Source organism: Pituophis catenifer, unplaced genomic scaffold (assembly GCF_029215685.1).
Source record: "Pituophis catenifer annectens isolate HBS135680 unplaced genomic scaffold, rPitCat1.0.hap2 SCAF_2, whole genome shotgun sequence".
Lineage (NCBI taxonomy): Eukaryota > Metazoa > Chordata > Lepidosauria > Squamata > Colubridae > Pituophis > Pituophis catenifer.
The window spans coordinates 285,877,253-285,904,069 of NW_027256882.1; the positions used below are offsets into that span (position 1 = coordinate 285,877,253).

At 44.2% G+C, this 26,817-nt stretch overlaps 1 protein-coding gene across 1 annotated transcript in view; it reads right to left on the reverse strand.

The window, feature by feature from the left end:
* Positions 1-26,817, reverse strand: part of CTIF (cap binding complex dependent translation initiation factor) — a 114,172-nt gene that overhangs the window by 25,283 nt on the left and 62,072 nt on the right. The window contains exons 7-8 of the mRNA XM_070935998.1: positions 23,533-23,971; positions 19,147-19,479 (exon numbers count right to left, since the gene is read on the reverse strand). Coding sequence (XP_070792099.1) covers positions 19,147-19,479; positions 23,533-23,971 — 772 coding nt within the window. The remainder of the gene's footprint in view (positions 1-19,146; positions 19,480-23,532; positions 23,972-26,817) is intronic.

A 26,817-nucleotide genomic window follows, 5' to 3' on the forward strand; every position in this document is an offset into this window, starting at 1 on the left:
ACCATTTTTTCACACTTACGACCATTACAGCATCCCCAGCATCATGTGATCAAAATTTGGATGCTTGGCAAATGAGTCATAATTATGACAGTCACAGTGTCCGGGAGTTATGTGATCTCCTTTTGTGACCCTCGGACAAAGAAAGTCAATGTTCTAGTCCAGGGGTATCAAACTAGATTTCATTGAGGGCTGCATCAGGATTGTGTTTGACCTCAAGGGGCCAGGGTGAGCGTGGACCAGGGTGGGTTCTTCTTATCTTTACTACCGGTTTGCAATGGGGCCGCACGTGCACGCTCGCTTCGCTCATACACTCTTCTGCGCATGCGCAGAAGCGTTCTGATGACGTCGGGGTCGGTGGGTGGAGCCTCCCTCCGGTTTTACTACCGGTTCTATAGAACCAGTCTGAACCGGCGTGGCCAGGGTGGACGTGGTCAGCTTGATGTCAGTAGTGTCGGGGGCACCCGTGGTGGCGTGAGTGCTCTGCCAGCGAAAATGGGCTCCCGAACTCCATTTCCGGCTGCAACGGTCTCCTGCAACCCTCTGCCAGAGAAAACAGCGCTTGGGAGGGTCATACGTGGCCCTCATGAGCTCTGTTTTCACTGGCAGAGGCACCGCAGGCCGGTCCTTGGCTGTTTCCAGGGCAGCTCCACGGGCCAGATCCAAGCACCCTATGGGCCAGGTCGAGCCCGCGGGCCTTTTTTTTTTTTTTTAATTTGATTTATATGCCGCCCTTCTCCGAAGACTCAGGGCGGCTTACAATGTGCTCAGCAATAGCCTTCATCCTTTTGTATATTTATACAAAGTCAGCTTATTGCCCCCACAAACTGGGTCCTCAATTTACCTACCTTAGAAAGGATGGAAGGCTGAGTCAACCTTGAGCCTTGGCGAGATTTGAACCCTGCAGTAATTGCAGGCAGCTGGTCTTAATAACCAGCTTAATAACAGGGTGCCTTAAACCCCTGTACTACCAAGGCCTTGAGTTTAACACCCCTGTTCTAGTCCCACTTTAGGCATGAAAGCTGGCTGGATGACTTTGTCTAATCACTAGGAGACTGTGAGTTCTAGTCCCGCCTTAGCCATGACTTTGTATTTGACTTGTACTTGATCAGGAACGCCAATCAAACATGGTGTCCTGTCCATGTTGCCTGAAAATTTCTTAATGGTCTCATGATGCCGACAGACTTTCACTCACCAGGGGTGGCAATCAAGCCGGCCTGTTTCCAAGCACTGCATTTGCAACCAATTCCAGGGAAAACTTAATTAGTCCATGTTCTGCAAAGTACTTTGAATTACGTAAACCATTCTCATTACTTGGGTTAGAAAGGAAACTGTTCATGCGGTTCAGACCTTGGGGTGCCTGCCAGAATGTCAAGCTGGATCAAATTATTGCCTGCACCAATATTATGCATACTTTCAAAAAAAAACAAAAAAAAAACCACCAGAGTGAATAAAGGATATGCTTTATGCTCATTAGCTGCTGTCATATTTCCTAGGAACTTGCACCTATCGCCTTTCCCCCCCGTGCTTCTACCTTTAACTTTGATCTGCACAGCACCACTTCGACTGCCATTTAATGAAGCACAATTTAAAAAAGAATGGCATTTGCAAAACCCAGAGCAGGTTAGAACAATCACACAACACTAGAGGAGTTCACACAGGAGAAGCCGCAAAACTGCATTGCCTTTGCTTCAGTTTGGGTACAGTGCGTATACATAGCTTACAACTGGCTCCACCTTCTGTTTGAAGGACCTCCAAAAGTCATGTTCCTCAGGCCATCGTGGTCTCCACCTTAGCTCAGTGTTTGTCAGCTTCAACAACTTTAAGATGGTTGGACTTCAACGCTCACAAATATCCCAGGATTTCTTATCAAGTCAGAAAAACATGGACATCGTTGATTGTGGAAATTCACTTTATGGAGGAAATGAGGAAGTTATGGCTCTTTAGATGAAGAGCTACAGTTCACTGCATCCCACACAACTGCTCGTGCCAGTTGTGGTTCAACAGCAGCTGGAGGACCAGAGATTTCCTATCTCCTGTCAGGTGTACTGTGGGATGCCCACAAATTTTATACCAACTGATAAAATACAGTGGGATTTTCTGCAGTTCAGATTCAAGTGGAGACAAATCACTAAAAGTTGCAACTGGATCTAGGTGTCCCAGTAGACCACTCTGCTTAAGTATGAGCCAGCAGTATCCTACAACTGCCAAAAAAGCTAATGCAGTCGTAGGTTGCATCAACAGAGGGACAGTTTCAAGATCATGTGAAGTGATACCCTGTTTCCCCCAAAATAAGACATCCCCTGATAATACTGTAAGCCCAATCGGGCTTTTGAGTGCATGGCATTAAGGCCAAGTGCTTATTTCAGGGTTCAAAATAATATAAGACAGGGTCTTATTTTCGGGGAAACTCGGTAGTATCGCTTCATACTGTGCTGATGAAACCACACTTAGAATACTGCATCCAGTTCTGGCCACTATGATACAAAAATGATGTTGAGACCCTGGAAAAAGCACAGAGAAGAGCAGCAAAGATGATCTATAGGGCATGGAGACCGAAGCCTATGATGAAAGGTTGCAGGAACTGGGTAGAGAAGGAATAGCAGTCTTCCAGTATTTGAGAGGTCATCATGGGAAGGAGTGGGGTCAACCTATTCTCCAAAGCACTTGAGAGCTGGACAACCAGTAATGAATGGAAGGTTATCAAAGAAAGATCTAACCTCCAATGAAAGAAAAGTCTTCTGACAATGAGAACAATTAATCAGTGGGACGGCTTGCCTCCATAAGTTGTAGGTGCTCCATTACTGGAGGTTTTCAAGAAGAGACCGAACAGCCATTTGACCAGAACTGTATAAGATCTCCTGCTGGAGCAGGGGGTTGGACTAGAGGACCTCCAAGGTCCCTTCCAACTCTATTGTTCTATATTTTTTGTTCCAAGTGAAAACAAACTTAACAAGCCATCAGTGAGACAGGACATGGCTACTGGGATCGCACAATATGAAAGAGCTGACTAAAATGGGATGAGTTGATGGTGGTTAAGGCACCAGGAGACTGTGAGTTCTAGTCCTGGCTTTGACACAAAGCCAGCTGGATGACGTTGGGGCAGTCATTCTGTCTTGGCCCTAGGAAGAAGGCAACGGCAAACCACTTGTGGAAAGCCTTACCAATAAAATGCCAGAGACTAATCACCAGGGTCACCTTTTGCAACTTTCTGAGAAGCAAAGTCAATGGCGAAACGAGATTCACTTAACAACCGTGCTACTAACTTAACAACTGCAGTGATTCACTGTGGCAAAAAAGGTCGTAAAACGGGACAAAATTCACTTAGCAACAGAAATTTTGGGCTCAAGTCAAGGACTACCTGTACAATGAGGGACAACTGAATTCCAATCCATTAAACAAATTCCAATCCATTAAAGAAGACCTGAGCAGGATCTTAGCTTATTACATTTTTTAACTAATAAGATAACACCCAACCCCACCTGTCCATTCTCCCCTCAATCTCCGCTATTGCATAAACCCATTGACTATGCGTCTGATGAAATGAATGAATTGCTGCTCTGATGAAACCTTATGCCTCAATAAAGTTTGCTAGTCTTAAAAATGCTTAGAATCTGCATCAGATTATTCAGTTCCCCTAGATGGTGGCATTGCCTGTATTAACAGTAATATATCATTCTTCTGCACATCAACTCTTCCTTGGGAAGTGGGAAGGGTGGATAAAAGAAGCAAAAAGGGAAGGGAAGGAAAGGGAAGGGAAGATAAAAAAGGGAAGGGAAGGGAGAGGAGAGGAAAGGAGAGAGGAGAGGAGGCAGATGGTAGGGAGGGAAAGGAGAGGAGAGGAAAGGAGAGGAGAGGAGAGGAGAGGGGAAGGGCATTTCTCAAGGGTTTGATTGGGGAAGTCCATGTTTCTGAGCTAACCCACCATCTCAAGCATCTGTCAATTTTGCTTCGCTGGCTTGAATGAAACCACCACTAAGTATGCATTTAAACACAAATACACACACACACACACCAGCATTAACTCAACACTCCATCTGTCTAGCAGATAATCTCCAATAATAGTAATTACAATCTAACCACACAGGGAGGGGAATGCACTAAGCATCTTCCCAGATCCCCTTGGGGTCCCAAACGCTGACACATATCCCAAGATATTCATTGCTGTCTTGGCATGATAAGCTTTTGATCGGGAAAAGCCAGGAAACAAATTAATGCCTTGAATTTCATTAATGCCACATGGAGGGATCATTTAAAGATACAGATATAGGTAGTCCTCGACTTAAAACCATTCGTTTAGTGGCCATTCGAAGTTACAATGGCACTGAAAGAAGTTGAGTTATGACTGATTTTCATACTTATGACCGTTGCAGCATCCCCAGGGTCATGTGATCAAAATTCAGATGCTTGGCAACTGACTGATATTTATAATGGTTGCAATATCCTGGGACCATGTGATCAACTTTTGCGATCTTCCCACAAGCAAAGTCAATAGGGTGCCAGATTCACTTAACAACTGCGCCACTAACTTAACAACTGCAACAAAACTGTGACAAGAAAGGTAATTGTTGTTGTTGTTAGTTGCAAAGTTTTGTCCGACCCATTGCGACCGCATGGACAATGTTCCTCCAGGCCTTCCTGTCCTCTACCATCCTCTGGAGTCCATTTAAGCTCACACCGACTGCTCCAGTGACTCCATCCAGCCACCTCGTTCTCTGTCGTCCTGTTCTTCTTTTGCCCTCCATCGTTCCCAGCATGAGGCTTCTCATCTCCAGGGAGTCCTTCCTTCTCATTAGGTGGCCAAAGGATTTGAGTTTCCTCTTCAGGATCTGGCCTTCTAAAGAGCAGTCAGGGTTGATCTCTCTAGGACTGACCAGTTGGATCGCCTTGCAGTGCAAGGGACTCGCAGGAATCTTCTCCAGCACCAGAGTTCAAAGACCTCAATTCTTTGGCTCTCAACCTTTCTTATTTATTTATTAGTCCAATTTATGGACTAATTTCTTATGGTAAGAAAGGTCATCAAAGGGGACAAAACTCACTTAACAAATGTCTCACTTAGCCACATGTAATTATTACAATTGGTCCTTGACATACAATCATTGTTTTAGTGACTGTTCAAAGTTACAACAGCACTGAAAAATTGACTTATTCCATTTTTCACACTTACGACTGTTGCAGCATCCTGATGGTCATGGGACATTCGGATGGTTGCAGTGTTATGGGATAACCTTTTGTGACCCTCCGGTGAGGAAAGTCAATGAGGAAGTGAGATTCATTTAACAACCATGTTACTAACAACTGCAGTGATTCACTTAACAAATGTGGCAAAAAAGGTCACAAAATTGGGCAAAATGGGATTCATTTAACAACCATGTTACTAACAACTGCAGTGATTCACATAACAAGTGTGGCAAAAAAGGGTCACAAACTTGGGCAAAATTCACTTAAAACTATATTACTTAGCAATGAAAACTTTGGGCTCAATTGTGCTTGTCACGTTTACCTATATTGTTCTCCAGGAATAAAGCTCACAAAGAGAAGTAGCAGGGTTACAAAAGATGTAATAGAATAGGGCAGAGGTCCCCAACCCCCCCTGGTCTCTGGACCAACACCGTTCCACTGTATGCCAACAACCGGGCCATGGAAACAAGCGAAGTCCCATCCGCGGGATACAGGCAGCATGCAAAACCACGCCTCCTCCGGTCCACAGAAAACCCTTTCTCCATGCTACCAGTCCCTGGTGCCCAAGAGGTTGGGGGCCGCTGGAATAGTCGGAAAGTAGCCTTTGAGTATGTATTGGTGTGTTATGGAGAGTGGTGGTCCTCAACCTTTGTGGCTTGGCGGCCTGGGTGAGGAGAGGGGAACTGGACCGCACAAGCAGCAGACTGGCTCATGTGTGAGCAGCAGGCCGGTGCGCTGCCACTTGTGTCGAGTTGCACGTGTGCTGGCCCACCACTCACGTGGCCCAGTTCCTAATAGACCGGGAGTTGGGGACCCCTGGCCTAGAGGCCAGGTCAAATTGGGTTGTGTGGGCGGTCTTGGAGTTTTGTAGCCCGCTGCCCTGGGTAAACAACCCGTGACACAAACAGGCCAAAGCAGAACGTGCTACAAGTGAGTCTGCCTTCCTGTTACAAATAAAGCGTGGCTCTGATTCAACTTCCCTCTGGTTCGTTCTGGAAATTTTGGGTTCCGTTGTGGTCATAAGTCAAAGACTCCCTGTATATCCTTCCTCACCTTTGGCCAATAAAAAAGCGGGAAGAAGCCGAGTCCAAAAGGGAACACCGTGCCCAAAATTATCCAGTGACTATCCAGCCAAGCTGGGGATTACGGCACATGGCTCCATCCCCTCTCAACACACCAACAGCCGTCCAGCTGCCTCAGTTTCCCTGGATGGGAGTGGACTGATTCACCCATTTCTCCAGGTTCCCTTTCAGGATCTGACTCCAAGGGGCACTTGAGAGAAAGGGCAAGGTCAGACTTACATAACATGGCAAGCAAATTTTCCGTAGCTGGGAACTGCCAGGAATGCAGTCTCTCTCTCTCTCTGTGCATGTGTGTGTGTGTGTGTGTGTGTGTGTGTGTGTGTGTGTGTGTACAGCCTTCTCCAGCCTAGCCAATATCAGCAACCTCTTCCCTCAACTGCCTGCCAGACGTGCTTGTCTTAAACTGAGCTTCAGCCCATTGCTGTTTAGCGTGCCAGAGATTCTCCGGCCAGTTTGATTGACTAGACAGGAGTCAAACCAAGCCCATTGGCTTCGGGGTGACAGAAAGGTTATTTGCATGAGCTGCTTCTCCGATGCATCCAGCCTGAGAGGTGCCATCGCTCCTCTTATGCCCTGGGACAGTTCCCTAACCCCATGGTTGGCTGGACACTTAATACCAGCTTCTTGATGGCTCACTTGATCTGCTCGGATCCAGGTGCAAGAGGCTCACGTAACATTAACAAAGCATAGAGGGGGCAGCCTATCGGGAGATTAGAAGGGGGAAAAAAAATTGCATAGATGACGGCTGGGCCAGGCCCAGTTTCACAAAGCTCCCAGTTTCTCACCACCCCTGCTATGTGCATCTTCTGGAGCTCTGCGGAAAATATCACGGTGACTTCCCACACAATCGGTGAAAACAATAAGCTAGCAAATCCGAATGTTACAAAAACAAAGGACAGAAGAAGACAACACAACCGGCTTTGAATATTGTTTCTATATATAGGGCTTGTTTTTGAATCACAGCAGTTGCTGATGCTGTCAGGATTTACCCCACTGCACGGAACAAACCACTTAAACAAGACCACAAGCAAGCCACAAGAAACCCAGAAATTTTCATAAATAATATTTATTGCAGCAAGCAAGGATTTCGGCGACTGCTGTGAGATTGAAGAAAAAAGCCCTATAAATAGAAACAATGATCCAAACCCTCCTTTGGTTTAGTTTCCCTTTCGGTCCATTTGGATGGTGTGCTTTGGACTGGCTGACCTACCTATCTCCTTCTATTCCTGGCTTTTGTAAGTGGTGAGGTTTTCTACCATGTTGTCTTTCACTGACCGTATAAGAACCAGGGGTGGCTGCTGGGGGTTCGCAGGGGTTCGGGAGAACCTGTAGCTAAGATTCTGTGCAGTTCAGAGAACCCCCAAATCCCACTCCTGGCTGGCCCTGCCCCGCCCACCTTGCCCCTCCCCTCCCAGGAATCCCCACGTAGCCCGTTTTGGATGCAGGTAAGTGCAGGGCGTGCATGGAGGCTCGGGGAGGGTGAAAAACAGGCCTACCAGAAGTTCAGGTAGTCCGTTACTGGCCTCCAGAGGGCCTCTGGAACCTGGGGAGGCCATTTTTGTCCTCCCTGAGGCTCGAGAAAAGCCTCCGGAGCCCGGGGAGGGCAAAAACGCCTGCCCCCCACCATGGTGCAGGAGGCAGACTAGGCCATGCCCATCCAGCAACCGGGCAGAGAACCCCTTGCTAAAATTTTTGAAGCCCACCCCTAGTGAGAACTAACTCTCACAGAGAACTTCAGCTTGTACAGCATCGGGGGCAGTGCATAGGAAGAGGGGCCTTAACTACAAAGAGCAGTTAATGGAACTTGGTATGGATGTTTAGCCGAAAGAAGAGAAAGCAAAGCGGAGACAGAATAGCAGTTTTCCCCTATAGGAAGGATATCACAGAGAAGAAGGAGTAGATCTATTCTCCAAAACATTTACAGGTAAGAGAAGAACCAGGTGGAAGCTTTGCACAGAGATCCTAACTTGAACTGAGGAGGGACTTCCTGACTGTGAGGGCTGTTTGAGCCAGTTTGGTCTTGTGGTTAAGGCACCAGGCTAGAAACCAGGAGATGGAGAGTTCTAGTTCTACCTTAGGCATGAAAATTGGCTGGTTGACTTTGGACCAATAACCAGGAGATGGTAAGTTCTAGTCCTGCCTTAGGCCTGAAAGCTGACTGAGTGTCTTTGGGCCAGTCACTCTCTCTCAGCCCAACTCACCTCACAGCAGAGGTGGGTTTCAGCAGGTTCTGACCAGTTCTGGAGAACCGGTAGCAGAAATTTTGAGTAGTTCGGAGAACCAGTAGTCAAAATTCTGACTGGCCCCGCCCCCCATCTATTCTCTGCCTCCCAAGTCCCAGCTGATCAAGAGGAAATGGGGATTTTGCAGTATCCTTCCCCTGGAGTGGGGTGGGAATGGAGATTTTACAGTATCCTTCCCCTGTCATGCCCACCAAGCCACGCCCACCAAGCCATGCCACGCCCACAGAACCGGTAGTATAAAAATTTCAAACCCACCACTGCCTCACAGGAGGGGAAAATTGTACGGAAAGTAGGAGGAAAGGGGAGAATTGGGTATAAAGTAATATAGATATAAAATAATAAAGGTGGAATAAAAATATAATTAATAAATAAATATTGGAGTTCACAAGATTGTGATGGTGGCAGTGGGAACAATTTCAGTAAATTCTTTGCCCCATATAGGAAAACAGAGGGTTTTTTTAAAGTGTAGGCTCTTGAGTCAATGGTTTATGACATCTGATACAGGCATTAAAAGGTTTTAGCAGGGATGTTGATATGGCCAAAGAGAACATTCTGGATTCTTCGGTAACCTGTCACTTGGATGCTGCGAATTCCAATATGATCCAGGCTGTCTCTGATTGCAAGGCTGCCTGTCTCTCAGGGGTTTCAGCTTTGTGATCAGGTAGACAGGGTGACAAATTAACGTTAAAAGCAATTCAAGCTATTGGGTGCCATTTGGGATATTCAATCGCAAGATACATTTTTATGCCAACATGGAAGCCGTGATTTTAATACTGGCTAGAGCTCTCTGAGGATCTGTGGAACCCAATGATCTTGTCTGCCAAGTGACCCATCTGGGACCGAAAAGGTTAGAAAGCTATATGGAATTTTGGTGAGCAAATGTGTGTGCACTGAAATCGAAACGTTTCCTAGAGCTTCACAAGCCACTGTCTATGTGGGATTGGTAATCTACAGGTAATCCTCAATTTACGACCACAGTTGAGTCCAAAATTTCGGTTGCTAAGTGAGACAGTTGTTAACAAGAGCCTGTAGTACAGTGGACTAAAGCACTGTTATTAACATCTGCTGCTTGCAATTACTGCAAGTTCAAATCTCACCAGGCTCAAGGTTGACTCAGCCTTCTATCCTTTCAAAGGTAGGTAAAATGAGGACCCAGATTGTGGGGGCAATAAGCTGACTTTGTATAAATATATACAAAAGTATGAAGGCTATTGCTTAACGCGTCTCTGAGTCTCCAGAGAAGGGCGGCATATAAATTAAAGCAAAAAAAACAACAACAACTGGATTTTACCCCATTTTACAACCTTTCTTGCCACAATTGTCAAGTGAATTACCACAGTTGTTAAGTTACTAACATGGTTGTTAAGTGAATCTGTCTTCCCCATTGACTGTCAGCTTTGGAAGCCATATTAGGCCGGAAGCTCCAATGCTGCCAATTTCAGCACTTGTCTGACCAATCTGACGTGGTCTTCCATATTTTCGCTGAATATAAGAATGTCATCAAGATAAACAAGAACCCCCTGATATAAACGCTCATGCAAAATTTCGTTGATCAGTTGCATGAAGACCACGGGGGCCCCCTGGAGTCCAAAAGGCATGACCCAGAATTGGAAACTGCCCAAGGGGCAGTTAAAAGCAGTCTTCCATTCGTCTCCCTCCTTTAAGCGAACTCGGTAGTAGGCTTCTCTTAGATCTAGCTTGGTGAATTTTTTTCCTTTCGATAGGTGGTTCAGCAAGTCCTTCATCAGTGGGAGGGGATAGGTATTTTGTATGCAAATGGCGTTAACGGATCTAAAATCAACGCATAATCTTAAAGTACCATCTTTTTTTTTCTTTAAAGAGTACTGGGGCGGCCATACTGGATTTCGCAGGCTCGATGAACCCTCTGGCTAGGTTGGTGTCAATGTGCTTCCTCAACTCGCTCATCTCAGCAGGTGTCATGGAGTACATTCTAGGTTTTGGCAATTTGGCCCCCGGTTATAATTTGGCTGACATTGACTTTGCTTGTCAGAAGGTGGTAAAAGGGGATCACATGACCATGGGACATTGCAACTGTCATAAATATCAGTCAGTTGCCAAGCATCTGAATTTTGATCACTTGGCCATGGGGATGCTACAACAGTTGCGTGAAGAATTGTCACAAGCCACTTTTTTTCAGTGACACTGTAACTTTGAACAGTTATTTTATTTATTTATATTTGAATTTATATACCGCCTTTCTCCCCCTAGGGACTCAGGGCGGTGAACAGCTGAAATTAAAATACATAAAATATAAAAGTTAAGATAGCTAAAATAAATTAAATCAATCGGCCCCCAATTTAAAACCCCAAAGCTATACAATTAAAAAACTAACCCATAAAAAACCTAATTAGGCTAGGCCGGCTTGGTGAAATAAAAACGTCTTCAGGGCCTTACGGAAAGTGCGGAGATCCGGGATCAGTCGTATTCCGGAAGGAAGCTCATTCCAGAGGGCGGGTGCTCCCACAGAGAAGGCTCTCCCCCTGGGGGCCGCCAGCCGACATTGCTTGACTGACGGCACCCTGAGGAGGCCCTCTCTGTGAGAGCGTATTGGCCGGTGGGAGGTTATCGGTAGCAGAAGGTGGTCTCGTAAATACCCTGGCCCTAAGCCATGGAGCGCTTTAAAGGTGAGAACCAACACCTTGAAGCGACACCAATAGTTTATTAAATGAACTATTGTAACTTGAGGACTATCTATATCCTGTGGATCTATGTGGGTGCCTCTCTCTGTTTATCCATCCATCCATCCATCCATCCATCCATCCATCCATCCATCCGGGTATTTTGATGCTGAAGCATCTCTTCCAAAAGTACCTGGAATTTTGCTACCCTGACAGAATTCATAGCTACTGAAGATGCTCTGGGATTACAACACTTATCAACATGAGTTGTTGATGGGAGTTGTAGTCCCAACACATCCCAATATGATACTATGGGAAGAATGGATTTAGGGAATTCAAGCTCAAGGGAAATCCTTTTTTTTCCCTCCCAAATGTGTTTTATCTCTTTCATTTGTCCATAACAATTTTTATTTATTTCAAAAATAGGGTATTAAAAAAAAACCTAAAAGATGAAAAAGACAAAAAAAAAGACAAAAATTACAGGCACAACAAAAGAGAAATACTTTTGATTGCTCTTTGCAGATTGTCTGTGTGATGCTGCAGGGTTTTAACTAAAGGTTCATTTTCCTTTACAAATTTCCATAAGTGGCCTGGCTGGCATGATCAGTAGTATTCCCCATGCCTAATTCCCCAACATGAAGATTCTTAGCTTATTGCAACTAATCACAGATAGATCTGAAAACACAACACTGAAACATGTGTATTCTGCCTCCCTTTGTTTGGTATGCTGCTCCAAGTACAGGTAATCTTTGATTTAGGACCGTAATTGAGCCTGGAATTACAGTTGTATGTCCTGCCAGTCTGTGCCCAATTTTATGACCTTTTTTGCATTGGTTATTTAATGAGTGCTCTGGTTTATTTATTTATTTAATTAATTTAATTTATATATCGCCCTACTCCCGAAGGACTCAGGGCGGTGAACAGCCAAAAGATAAAACACACATAATACAAAATTTAAAAACAATATAAAAGCCCATTAAATAATTTGGCCCAAACAATTTAAAACACCCCTATTATTTTAAAACAAATTTAAAATTAACAATTAAAAAGGAGGTTAGGCCAGGCCAGCCTGTTGAAATAAAAAGGTCTTGAGGGCACGGCGGAAAGTGCGTAAGTCCGGGATCCTCGGTATCTCCGGGGGGAGCTCGTTCCAGATGGCAGGTGCCCCCACAGAGAAGGCTCTCCCCCTGGGGGCCGCCAGTCGACATTGTTTGGCCGACTGCACCCTGAGGAGCCCCTCTCAGCCCCACTTGTTAAGTGAATGCGGTGGTCGTTGAATGAACCCATTTACCCAATGGGCATTTTTTGCTGTAAACTGGAAGTAAACACCAGTTTCTGGCAAAAATATCCTAACTCGTGATCATAAACGCCCAAAATGTGATCATGTGACCACGGGGTGGGATGGGGGAAGCACGTGGCCACTGGAGCTTCAAAATTGGGTTGTCAGTAGCTCTGGGGAAGTCGATTGTAACTTCAAATGGTTGTCAAGTGATTGATTGTAAGTTGAGGACTATCTAGACTACTTTAAGACATTGCTTTTAAAAAACATGAGACTCTTCTCCACAGAAATGCTGAGTGCTGTTCAAGCACATGGCTGAAAATGAATAGGAGGGAATGTTTTATTGATCATAGAATTTGGACTACCACCTGCAACAGAAAAACTTAACAGTCTACCCCAGTGTTTTGCAAACCTGGCAACTTTAATATGTGTAGATTTTAACTCTCAGAAATCCCCAGCCAGCATGGGACACATTTTAACACAGCAAAGTTGCCAAGTTTGAACAACACTGGTCTAGACCCATTTTAGCCACTTAGAACCTTGACCTGTTGAGATGACAAGTTCCAGATTCTGAGCCAAAGATTATGCAGCCTAAGAATGATCAAACGTGCACTCCCAACACCTCCAAGATGATTTAAGGATGGAAAATGCCAGCATTGCTTCTCATTTCAAGAAGTTGATGCAGGCAAGCTTCCTAACAGATTGGGTCTTATGTTAATCCCCAAAAAAACAGGCAACAGGTGGATCAAATCCAATTAATTAATTAGTTAATTAATTCATAATAACAAAGTTGGAAGGGATCTTGGATGTCTTCTAGTCCAATCCCCCGCTAGAGCAGGGGATCCTATACCCATGATGGCGAACCTATGGCACACGTGCCATAGGTGGCACACGGAGCCATATCGGTGGGCACATGGAGCCATATCGGTGGGCACATGGAGCCATATCGGCGGGCACACGAGCATTGCCCTAGTTCAGCTCTGGTGTGCGCCAGCTGATTTTTGGGCCTTCCGGGCCCACCGGAAGTCGGGAAACAGGCTGTTTCCGGCCTCCAGAGGGCCTCCAGGGGGGTGGGGAAGGCTATTTTTGCCCTCCCCAGGTTCCTAGAAAGGCTATAGAGCCTGGGGAGGGCGAAAAATGGGCCTACCAGGCCATCATGTGCCAAAAACGAGGGGAGCACGGGGGCGTCGTGCATGCATGTACGGGGCACATTGAATTATGGCACACACGCATGCGAGCCCCCCACGCTCCCCCCACTTTTGGCACGCGACAGCAAAAAGGTTCACCATCACTGTCCTATGGTGACAGACAAATGGTCTGTCTGATTCTTTTTTTTTTTTTAAAACCTCCAGTAATGGAGCATGCACAACTTCTGAAGGCATTCATTCATTCGATTCTATCTATTCTCCATGAGCATGAGGCAGCATTTACAGCTCTTATTCTTCCATTTTTTGTCCGCTGCAACCCTAGGAGGTTGGTTATGCTGAGCAACATTTTCCTTGGATGAGGCTGGATTAGAACTCGGGATTTCCTGAACTGTGACATCACATGGTCAACACAGTTTACTATAGCCAGTGGTATTACGGGCAAAGCTTAAAACAACACTGTTGTTATTATTTTATGCATGCAGGTAAAGCATTACAAAACATTTATCCTTAAAAATGTTAAAAAGGCATATATGAAACAATATAAAACAGTAAGACTATGACAGAAAAGACATTGAATTTTTTCCCCTTTCTCTAAGGATGCAGTCTTTGGGACTGCAAACTAGAGAGATTCCAATAAAGGAGAATATTTTTAGCTCAAGGTTGAAATGAGGGGGTGCTCTCTGAGCTTGGTTGTTTTCTTGCATACATTTCATTACCCAAACTAAGTAACATCATCAGTGCAGTCAAGAGATTGCAGCCAAGGATTAGATAAACTCTTTAGCAAAACACAAATCTATGGTTCATTAAATCTATGGAAAAATGGAAGGCATAAATATATCCATTTGCTGGTTGGAGATGAAAGAATTAACAGTCCAAGCCATCGGCAGACCAACAGTCAAGGAAAGCTTTGAATGCATTCATTAAAAGTATCCTCCCTGGATTCTATCCCTTGTTTACTTGATAATGACAAGACATAACAACTCGGTCATAATAAGAATTGTTTTAGGAAAGTTTTATGCATTTGTTTCTGTTTCTCTCTTTTGCAACAAGCCGGCAGTCCAGGAAACAGGGAAGAGATCTGCTAGTTTGGGACTTTCTCTCTCTCTCTCTAAGCCCACCTACCTTTTTTTTTTTTCCTGAAAGGTATCACATCCTTCTGTTTGACATGTTGTTGGAAATGGTTGCTAAGGAGAACAAGGTTCTGTTACAACCAGCGAGGCTTGCTCTAATAATACCCTTCTCTGTGCATAGTTCAGGACCAGACACCTCCCGGCTATAAAGAGACTGCACATTTCAGCAGAGGAATACTTTAACTTATGTTACATCCCCGGAGTTTGCAGGCAGGCCAGTTAACCTCCTGGCTCCACACAGCCCAGAGATGGGAGGGCTAATATTTATAACAATGGCCAGCAGAAGCTTCCCAAGAAAAATAGCTTCCAGCTTCTACAACTGGGGATGAAGATCATGTGAAGATTTACTGCTTTATATAATGCCTTGGTAAGACTAGATCTGGAAGAAGTGCTTGGATAGACACCACGCCTCATAGGAACACAGCATCCTTCATTCACGTTTTCCCCACGTCGACAAACCCTGTGAGGTGGGTTGAGTTAAGAGGCATCCCACTGGCCCAACATCGCCCAGGCGGTATCCATGGCTGATGATGGATCGAGAGTTACCTCCTAATCCAACATTTTAATGTCTAAGCCATGCTGGCCTTTGGTAGCTGAGGTCTATTGGGATTTAGGTAGACCTGTGAGTTTTGCATGGGTATAAAAAGAGCCTTGGTAGTACAGTGGTCTAAAGCACCCTGTTATTAAGACCAGCTGCCTGCAATTACTGCAGGTTCGAATCTCGCCAGGCTCAAGGTTGACTCAGCCTTCCATCCTTTCTAAGGTAGGTAAATTGAGGACCCAGTTTGTGGGGGCAATAAGCTGACTTTGTATAAATATACAAAAGGATGAAGGCTATTGCTTAGCGCATTGTAAGCCGCCCTGAGTCTCCGGAGAAGGGCGGCATATAAATCAAATTAAAAAAAAAAAAAAAAAGGTAAAGATTCCCCTCGCACATAGTCGTTCCTGACTCTAGGGGGCGGTACTCATCTCCGTTTCTAAGCCGAAGAGCCAGCGCTGTCCGAAGACGTCTCCGTGGTCATGTGGCCGGCATGACTAAACGCCAAAGGCGCACGGAACGCTTTTACCTTCCCAGCAAAGGTGGTCCCTATTTTTCTACTCGCATTTTTTACATGCTTTTGAACTGCTAGGTCGGCAGAAGCTGGGACAAGTAACGGGAGCTCACCCCATTACGCCGCACTAGGGATTCAAACCGCTGAACTGCTGACCTTTCGATCAACAAGCTCAGCGTCTTAGCCACTGAGCCACTGCATCCCCCTTGCATGGGTATGGAACAGAGCAAAATAAACTACTCCCAGTTTGGAAGCAAAATAGAATTTGGTCTATTTAACCCAGCCATAAAAAAAAGACCCAAATATACACTAAGCTGGGAGAACAGGAATCTGCTCCAGAATCTGTTTATCCGCCAGGTGGGAAAGATGGGATGCTATGACAAAATTGTGTAGTCTTACTCCCTTCTGCACTCCATGGGGTCTCTTCTGTAATGTTTCTGCAGCCATCTGTTCAGTAATGTAGAAAACCCAACACACCGCAGAAATGGATAGACTAACTTTAAAATTAAATGATAAGGAAGACTCACAGTATTTCAAAATATGGGACAGATGGTATGACTGGATTAATCAATGGAAAAAAAGGTAATGTCAAATATAGTAGGAAATCAAAGGTAACAAATATACACCGTCATTAAGATAAAAGAAGCAAAGGTTAATGTATATATTTGTATACTTATATATTATAGATAGGCAATCCTGTTTGTTAGTTCGTTTATAAGTAGTTTTGAATGTATTTTTAGAGTTAAGAACTTTTTGTATAACTTTTATCTTTTTATATTGAATAAAGTTTGTTTTTAAATCAAAAAAAAAAAAAAAGAAAGAAAAGAAAACCCAACACACACACAAACAGCCAGAGCTAATCCCAGGATTCATCCAATCTACAAGAAACAGCAGATCCTCCCCTCCCAACAGCCCCCTTCCCCTTTGACAGCGACAACAGATTATTCGTGGGTGGTGGGTTGCTTGAGAGAGAGAAAGAGTCACTGAGGACGTCTATCGCCTAAAGCTCGTGCGAGATGTCTCTCATTCTTCAACAGACTTTCGGCTGGCGGGCGGGTGGGCAGCTGGGGGGGGTTTGCTTTCACAGCTCCAGGTCAGCAAGGGGGCAGGCAACAAAAGGAGGGAGGGGGGAGAGCTAAGCTACAAGGACTGTTTTTCTGTCCAGATGGCACAAAGCTCCTGAGTTCCAAGCAGCTCCTACGTGACTGGGTAGCAGGTGACAGGGAAAATTAATCCAGCTCTCAACAGACCACAAAATAACCTGGGGTTTTCTAAGCATCTTTTGCCAGGATGGCCCCTTTACGACCTGTGGACTTCAACTCCCAGAATTCCTGAAGCCAGGCGATCGCGCGCAAAGTGCGTGGCGCGATGCGAACCGGTGGTAAAACAGATTAGAACCCACCACTGCCCTCATGCCATCACTCTGCTAAACACCTAATCCTCACAGTATTATCTTTTGTCTGTTTATCCAAGTTGTATGGCTGTAGTTTTATTATTATCCTTGTCATCTTCTCTATTACCCCCTCTTATTGGTATCGTTATTATGATTATTATTACTCTGTTGCTTTGCATGTAAATTGAGAGCTCCTGCACCGGAGACAAATTCATTGTGTGTCTAATCACATTTGGCCCAATAAAGTATTCTATTCTATTCTATTCTATTCTATTCTATTCTATTCTATTCTATTCTATTCTATTCTATTCTATTCTATTCTATTCTATTCTATTCTATTCTATTCTATTCTATTCTATTCTTCTATTCTATTCTTCTACTCTACTCTACTCTACTCTACTCTACTCTACTCTACTCTACTCTACTCTACTCTACTCTACTCCATTCCATTCCATTTTATTCCACTCCACTCCACTCCACTCCACTCCACTCCACTCCACTCCACTTCACCCCACCCCACTTCATGAAAGCTAAAGCTGGACTTTGAAGAAGTAGGATAAAAAGAGAATTGATATTTTTGAATTTTGGCATTCGAGAAGAGAATACATGGACAGTCAAGAAAACAAACTGGCAGATCATCAAATCAACACAGAGGTCTAACTGTCCTAGTTCAGACTCTTATCTGAAGAATTAGTCCTCCGGAGAAAAAGAAGGAGGAATGGAAAGAAAGAAAAGATGAGCAGCAGTGGTGATGGGTATGCCTAAAGCACCCAGGCAGGGGTCAGATCATTTTAGAGAAGATATACCTAGTCCACTAAGTCAAATGACTTGAGGCAAAAATGACCATATTTATTTATTTGTTTGTTTATTAAAGGCATATGCTGCCCATTTTGCTAAGCACATATCCTTCAGACATATTGCATGAAGATCTTGCTCTCTGGAAGAAGAGGATAACTAGTAGCTTTTGTAAAATGCACATTCGCCCTCAGATATAGACAAAATGGACAGTTCAAGCTCTCCTATTCAAAGTCAGTCTTTAAAAAGGATATACTGTATGCTGGCTGGGGAATTCTGGGAGTTGAAGTCCAAAGGTCTTAAAGTTACCAAGGTTGGACATCCTTGCTGTACATCAGTGTTTCTCAACCTTGGAAGCTTGAAGATGGGTGCACTTCAACTCCCAGAATCCCCCAGCCAGCGCTGCTGGCTGGGGGATTCTGGGAGTTGAAGTCCACCCATCTTCAAGCTACCAAGGTTGAGAAACACTGCTATACATGATCCACTAAAAAAAGAGGGCGTAAGAGAAACTCCACTGATCACCCACAATACATACAAAACTGGAGACTCGCAGCCAACAGCTAGCTGGTGATTTCAAGCCAGCACAATAAATTCAGTTCTCCAAACTCTTCAATCTTCCTTCCCACCAACCCTGTTGCAACTCCTCCTGTCCCTGGGCCCTGCTTGAGGTTTTTCCTTCCCCTGCTAGCTCTTTCACCTCATTGGGCCTTAGGAGTCACACATATTTACTCAAATGGGATGAAAACCCCTATATAAAGCCAGCTCTTTTGAGCACAAGCCAATGTTCAAAGCAAAAAAGGGGGGGAAAAAAACCTCCATCCCTCTGTAGATCAACAGAGGCAGCCTTTCAGCCATTTCCCCCCCCCCAAAAAAAACCAGTCCCCCTCTCCCCATATGCAGAACAGAGAAGAATCGCACCTCGAGAAACTGAGTGTTTGCTAAAGCGATCATTTAAAATAGGCCTGGAGAAGGATGGCGGTGCCTATAAAAATTATAACGATTCCCTGTAACCATGAAACGCATCATGTCAACAAACAGAGATGCCACCGCCCCTTCCCTTTCTCCCTGCTGTTTTTATTTTTCTAAAATTAATTGGGTGCAAAAGGAATGCTGGCTTGCTTTTGAAGCATGGCCAGATGGTATGGAGATCTCACCCCGCCAGCAAAGGAACGCCTGAAGGCGCCGAAGCAATAATTTATCCGGTTACCTGAAGCATGTTGAGAAGAAGACTCCGGAACTTGGTGCCATCCACCATGAAGAGAGCCATCTTGTCACACAGTTTGGCCGCTGTGCACGCAAAGCTACGGTCAGTCACGGCCTTCTGGTAGATGGTCTTGACGATCTCCCCCAGCATCTCCTCGGAGTTGGTGGAATTCTGGGCTTCCTCCATGAAGTTGGTGAGCTTGGAGTCCACCCCGCTGCTATTGTTATTCCTCATGCTATTGAGAATCTCAATTAATTTGTCCATTTTGTTCCTTTGTGGGTCCGTGGACTCCACCACCACTTCGTCCTGATCCGTGAAAAGGGAAAGACAAGGCATCTGTTACGCAAGGGAGACATGGAGGGAGAAAGAGAAGAGAACACAGATCAGCACTTTGTGACAAGCCATGGTGGTTAGGAGGCATCAAACAAAAGCTAGCATAGAAACCTGCCTGTTCAACCTAGGACCCTCCAGTCTAGGGGATTCTGGGATTTGTGGTCCCAAGGCTGCCATATTGTGAAAATAGTAGAATATTTTTAGTGGCAGTTCTCACCTGCTATCAATTTCTAGCTAATCTCTACTCAAATAGTGGTACATCTCCATAGAATACCAGAATCAATCTAAATCAGTGTTTCTCAACCTTGGTAGCTTGAAGATGGGTGGACTTCAACTCCCAGAATCCCCCAGCCAGAGCTGCTGGCTGGGGGATTCTGGGAGTTGAAGTCCACCCATCTTCAAGCTACCAAGGTTGAGAAACACTGATCTAACTGGTACCTTTCAAATTTTTCAATTGATCTACAGGTAATCCTCAATTTACAATAGTTCATTTAGTGACCATTCTAAGTTACAATGGCACTGGAAAAAGTGGTTTATGACTGTTTTTCACGTTTACGACCCTTGCAGCATCCCCATGGACATGTGATCAAAATTTAGATGCTTGACTACTGACTCATATTTATGACGGTTGCAGTGTCCCGGGATCATGGGATCAACTTTTGCGACCTTCCCACAAGCAAAGTCAATGGGGAAGCCAGATTCAATTAACAACGTTACTAACTTAACAACTGCAGTGATTCACTTAACAAATTTGTCAAAAAAGGTCATAAAATGGGACAAAATTCACTTAATAAATGTCTTGCTTAGCAAAAGGAATTTTGGGCTCAATTGTGGTCATAGGTTGAAAACTACCTGTATTTTTTTAACCAACGAATTTCAATATCCAAGGTCTTCTGTAAAAAGTACTGTCCTGTTTCTTCAAATTCTGTGCTCTGGAAATGGAGATAACCACATCCCCTAAAATTTTTTCACAGACCTTGGAGTGTAAAAAAGATTCTGTTTTTTGGGCAGAAACTCTGCACTTTTAAGGCCCATATGGCAGGCAGCAATTAAAGGAATGAATAATCCTAAAGAAATACTGACGTCTGTAATACTGAAGCCATGCCCATTGAAGAAATTTGCTCATCATTTTACATGATGAAATTTATTTTCATTGAATTACTCATTCCATGGTGTGATAAATAATTAAAGTCCCCTCCAATGTTGGAGGTAAAATTGCATTCTAATTTTAATTAGCTGGCTTGCTTCAGGTAAATTGGCACAAGAAATAAATGGGCTATGGTTGGTTTGCTAAGATTCATGAATCATACCCAGGACACTGTTTTAAGTAGGGACTTTCTTGAATGTGGAAGTGAGATTATCTGGGTCAAAACTAAGATTAGCTCTGATCAATAGAAAGCAAAAGCAACAAATAATACAGAGTGACACCTAGAGGCAGAACATGGTATTACAGGACATTGCGCTGGTTTTGCTGAAGCAGAAGAGAAATTAAACAGGGACATTAAACATGACTTTTTCAAGACAAAATAAAGCTAAAGAGCAATAGTTTATGTAAAGTTGACAATAGCAATAACAATATATTAGTATTCATTTATATTCTACTTTTCTTTCTGGAATACAACATGATTTCCCTATGATAAGGCCATGAAAAGCTAACTCACTAGAAAGGGCCTTCTCTGTGGTGGCTCCCTCCCTTTAGAATCATTCCCCCAGCGATAAGATCGGCCCCAACCTGTTGCTTTCTGCAAACTCTTGAAGAAACTGTTTGGTCAGGGACCCCATTTGGAGCCAATCAAGTGGCTTGCTTGATTCTCCTGTTGCCACCATGGGGCGGGTAGTGTTAAACTATGAATTTTTAACTGTTGACTTTTAATGTTGTACACTACCCAGTGTTTCTTTGTGCAAGTTGGGCAGCTATATAAGTTTGTTTAATAAATAAATAAGCAATATTCAACATAACAAATGCATCTCAATTCTGCTGATTAATTTCATGCATCTGGATTGAAATACAGATAAGAGAGGCAGCTTGTGCTTGAAATAAAAAAGTGTTCATATGAAGGAATCATACACAGATGACTCCAGAGAACTGAACTTATTGTATAGGTTTAAAGCACTCATTTGTGCCAGTCCACCCCCTCTATTTTTTCCCCATTTGGGAGGATTTAAAGGCAAAATGGATGCCTTAAGTCTTGTCTGAACCATTGGTGGGTTGCCCCCGTTTCAGACCGGTTTGCAAGAACTGGTAGTAAAACCAGCCGGAAGCTCCATCCACCGACCTGGACGTTATCAGGAAGTTTCTGCGCATGAGAACTGGTAGTAAAAGTAAGTAGAACCCACCTCTGGTCTGAACATTTTGATTCCGCTTATTCCAGTGACATCATGGTCACAAAACCTCAGAAACAAGGTTAGCGCAGCTCCCTAACACAAGAAACTTGCAAATGTCTGATGCTTTGGTGGCTCAAGAAGTGAGTGAGGAAAACAAGATGGATGTGTGTTTTCAGATTGGGTTTTTCCCCCCCTGTTATGATGGATCAATAGAATGGAGGAAATATGGGATTTTTTTTTCTTTCTTTTTTTAGGGCCATATTAACGGGGAAATATAATATATGCCGATGAAATAAATGTAAAAACTAGTAACAAAAAAGCGGATTGTGAAAAAATGAATTAACAGAGACGTGGAAATGGATTACTATGCTTGTTTTAAGATTTTGTTTAGGTTGATTTTTAAACTAGAGATTATTTTTGCAATCTGGTTTATTAGTTTTTATTTATATCCTGCCTTTATTACTTTTTATAAGTAGTTCAAGACAGTGAACATATCTCCTTCCTCCTATTATCCCCACAACAACACTGTGAGGTGAGTTGGATTGAGAGAAAGGGATTGGATCAAAGTCACCCAGCTGGTTTTCATGGCTAAGGAGGAACTATAATTTAAAACTCTCCCAGTGATTGGGCCAGTTACCCATCCAGCTTTCATGGATAAGTTGGGATAGAACTGAGAGTCTCCTGGTGATTGGTCCAAAGTCACCCACCTAGCTTTTGTGCCTAAGGCGGGACTGGAACTCATCATCTCCCAATGATTGGCCCACAGTCACCCAAATGGGATTCATGCCTAAAGTAGGATTAGAACTCACAGTCTCCCACTTTCTAGCCTGGTGCCTCAACCACTGGACCAAACTGGCTTTGATAATGATGAATAGGTATTTCTGAATTAATGATTGGATGGCTGGATTTGTTGAAGACTATAGAAATATTGTAGAGGTTTCTAAATTTGAAGTTCGTTATCAGTTATGTTAGGCTTAATTTAGATATTATATATTTGTACTGAGAAAAGTTGAATGCCTTTCCCTACTTTTCTCCTTACCCACCCACTCCTCCCACTTTTTAACTTTATCTCCTTTTGAATTTTCTCCTTCCCCTGTTTTTGGTAGTTAGTGTCAGAGGTGGGTTTCAGCAGGTTCTGACCAGTTCTGGAGAACCAGTAGCAGAAATTTTGAGTAGTTCAGAGAACCGGTAGTAAAAATTCTGACTGGCCCCGCCCGCATCTATTCTCTGCCTCCCAAGTCCCAACTGATTTTTTTTTTTAATTTGATTTATATGCCGCCCTTCTCCGGGGACTCAGGGCGGCTTACAATGCGTTAAGCAATAGCCTTCATACTTTTGTATATTTATACAGAGTCAGCTTATTGCCCCCACAAACTGGGTCCTCAATTTACCTACCTTAGAAAGGATGGAAGGCTGAGTCAACCTTGAGCCTGGTGAGATTCGAACTTAAAGTAATTGCAGACAGCTGGTGTTAATCACAATGCTATCAGTCTGCTGAACCACCAGGCCCTGATTGGGAGGAAATAGGGATTTTGCAGTAACCTTCCCTGGATTGGGTAGGGAATGGAGATTTTACAGTATCCTTCCCCTGCCACACCCACCAAACCACGCCCACAGAACAGGTAGTAAAAAAATTTGAAACCCACCACTGGTTAGTGCCCATTTTAATTCTTTCTGAAATTTAATAAAGTTGTATTAAAAAAAAAAAGAATGAGAAACAAAAGCAGCTACCTTTTCTTTTAGCCTCCGGCGTAGTCTGTCCTTGGAAGACTGCAGCAAGTTAACTTTGGGTCTCTCGTTTTTCCGTTCGTGGAGGTTGTCCTTCCGCTTGCTTTCGGGATCCTGGAGGTACTGCGGCGATGGCCTCTCGGTGGCGTCGTGGTTGCGGTGCATCTCCAGAGGGATGTGCACCGTGCAGACAGAGGTATCTTCTATTTTCAGAGTCTCGGTCTCTTTGGTGTTTCGGTGCGTCTCTTTGTCATTGGGGGAGTGTTTCTGGTTGTGATGCCACCGCCGGTTCTGGCTGTAGCCGTGGTGGCCACATCGCCCCGAGGAGTGTGGCGCTTGGCCTCCTTGTGAGGGTTTCTGGTGTTCTTTGTTGTGCTTGGTGGTGCCTTGTTGATTTTCTGAGTGCTGCTGTGGCTTGTTTCCTCCAGGAGCCCTTTGTTTCCTGCAAAGCCAAACCAAGAGAGTCAGCAGGGGTGTCCGTCTGCATGTTTATGGAGATTCTCAGTCATCCAGGTCACGGCTGTCCCCAAAGGTACTTTTTCGAGAGGCAACTGGACTTCCTGGTTTTTCTTTGAAGACGTTTCACTTCTCGTCCAAGAAGCTTCTTCGGCTCTTCTCAGAGCTGAATCCATTCTGAAGAAGCTTCTTGGATGAGAAGCACCTTTGGGTGGTCGGCCTGTACGTGGCCATGAAGTAGGCCTCTTGGACACCATTCTCACAGCACACCCTGCCTCACAAAATATCTGTGTGAGTCCTTCTGAGAAACAATGCAGGTAGTCCTTGACTTACAACAATTTGTTTAGTGACCACTGGGATGCTGTGATGGTTGTAAGTCCAAATCCCAGTTTTAACTCGTATTAGTGCCATTGTAACTTCGAATGGTCGCTCAACAGAGAGTGGTAAGTCGAGGACTACTTCTAGAAATACAGGTAGTCCTTGACTTACGACAGTTCATTTAGTGACCGTTCAAAGTTACAACGACATTGAAAAAAGTGACTTATGACCGTTTTTCACATTTACGACCCTTGCAGCATCCCCAGGGTCATGTGATCGAAATTCAGATGCTCGGCAACACTGACTCATATTTATGACGGTTGCAGTGTCCCAGGGTCATGTGATCAGCTTTTGAGACCTTCAGACAAGCAAAGTCAATGGGGAAGCCAGATTCAATTAACAATTCTGTTACCAACTTAACAACTGCAGTGATTCACTTAACAACTGTGGCAAGAACGGTCTGAAAAAATGAAGCAAAACTCAACACATGTCTCGCTTGGCAACAGAAATTTTGGGCTCAATTGTGGTCATTAGTCGAGGACTACTGGATAAGATAGGCCTAAAGTCTAATCTAGCCCTGCCAGATCAAGCTTTAGGTCCATCATATCCATCATTCTGTTCATTACTCTGTCCAGTTTCTTGCATTTGCAAATTCTCAAGTATGCCCAAAGAATTCATTAGGTGATTTTGGAACCAATGTCTAGTGAGATAAAGGGCTACCCAAAATCTTTAAAACATGAGAAATGCTGGGGCTCCTTATGAAGGTAGAATGTCTACACCCACTTCATCCCAGTTCTTCTCATCCCTTAAATGTGGTGCCAACAAATATCAGGTGACCAACTTTGGATTTAAAGAGTAGTTAACTTGACACATTCCAAATATTTTGGGCTACAGAGTTCATAACTGTACTCTGAACATAGTTCATAACTATGCTGGTTTGGAATTATGGCCATTGTATTTGCTTTATCTGGAATTAAGTCCTATTTGATTGACTTCCTGGTAAACATGAATAAAATTGCATAGTGAAATATAAAACAAACCAAACAGACAAGCAAACAAACAAAAACTTTGAAATATTGTAAATTCTGATCACTGGTTTTCCATGCAACTGACAATCCAAACTATAAAAGTTTTTTTTTTTTAAAGGAGATTGCTAATATCAAGCAGCAAATTCAAAGGACAGAATCATAATCAAATAAACACACAATTATTTGTCATAATCCCTTTTAAAAAAATATATGCATATAAAATAGCTTCATTACTCCTTTTCTTGGCCCCCGACTGGCTCTTTCTGGACATTCAGTGGAAGGTTTATAAACAGCCCCATCAATTATTTTAAAATCAGATAACTAAGCACACAATCACTGTTGGAGCCCCTAACCTGGACAAACTTGGTCCTCCATTAATTTAAATTACTCCACCAGTCCATTTCTTTTCCTTCCTTCCTCCTTCCTTCCTTCCTTCCTTCCTTCCTTCCTTCCTTCCCTTCCCTTCCCTCCATGAACCTTTGACCTAGGGCCGTGATGGTGAACCTATGGCACCATTTCTGTGGGCACACGTGCTTTGCTCTAGCTCAGCTCCAGCATGCATGCGCACACCGGCCAGCTGATTTTCGGGCCTTCCAGGCCCACCGGAAGTCGGGAAACAGGCTGTTTCCTGCCTCTGGAGGGCCTCCGGGGGGGGGGGGACAGTTTTCGCCCTCCCCAGGCTCCAAGAAAGCGTCTGGAGCCTGGGGAGGGTGAAAAACAGGCCTACCAGGCCCAATATGCCATCACGTGCCTTAGGACGTGGCTTAGGACCTGGTTATTTACAGGACCGCCTACTACCACAAGCAACCTCCCACCGGCCAGTATGCTCTCATAGAGAGGGGCTCCTCCGGGTGCCGTCAGCTAAACAATGTCGACTGGTGGCCCCCAGGGGGAGAGCCTTCTCTGTGGGGGCACCCACTATCTGGAACGAGCTCCCCCCAGAGATATGGAGGATCCCGGATCTGCGCACTTTCCGCCGTGCTCTTAAGACTCTCCTATTCCAGCAAGCCGGCCTGGCCTAATTTTCTCCCCTGTTTTAAAATTCTTTTAAATCGAAATTTTAATCTGTTTTAAATTATTGGGATTTTTAATTGTCTCGGGCTAAATTATTTAATCTGGTTTTAATTATGTCTTTTAACTTTTGTATCTATGTATTTTATTTTGTGCCTGTTCACCGCCCTAAGTCCTTCGGGAGTAGGGCGGTATATAAATCTAATAAAACAAACAAACAAACGTGCCAAAAAAGGTGGGAGTGTGAGGGAGGGTTCATGCGCGCATGCGCAGGGGGGCGTGGCATGGGGGAGCATTGAATTATGGGTGTGGGCACATGCATACACAACCCCCCACACTCCAATCCTGCTTTTGGCACGCGATGGGAAAAACTTTAGCCATCACTGATCTAGGGCAATTAGTCATCTCTCTCTACCTTTTATTTTATTTCCCCAAAATACTTCCTAGCCAGGCCTTTTGAGTCAACAAACTAGGG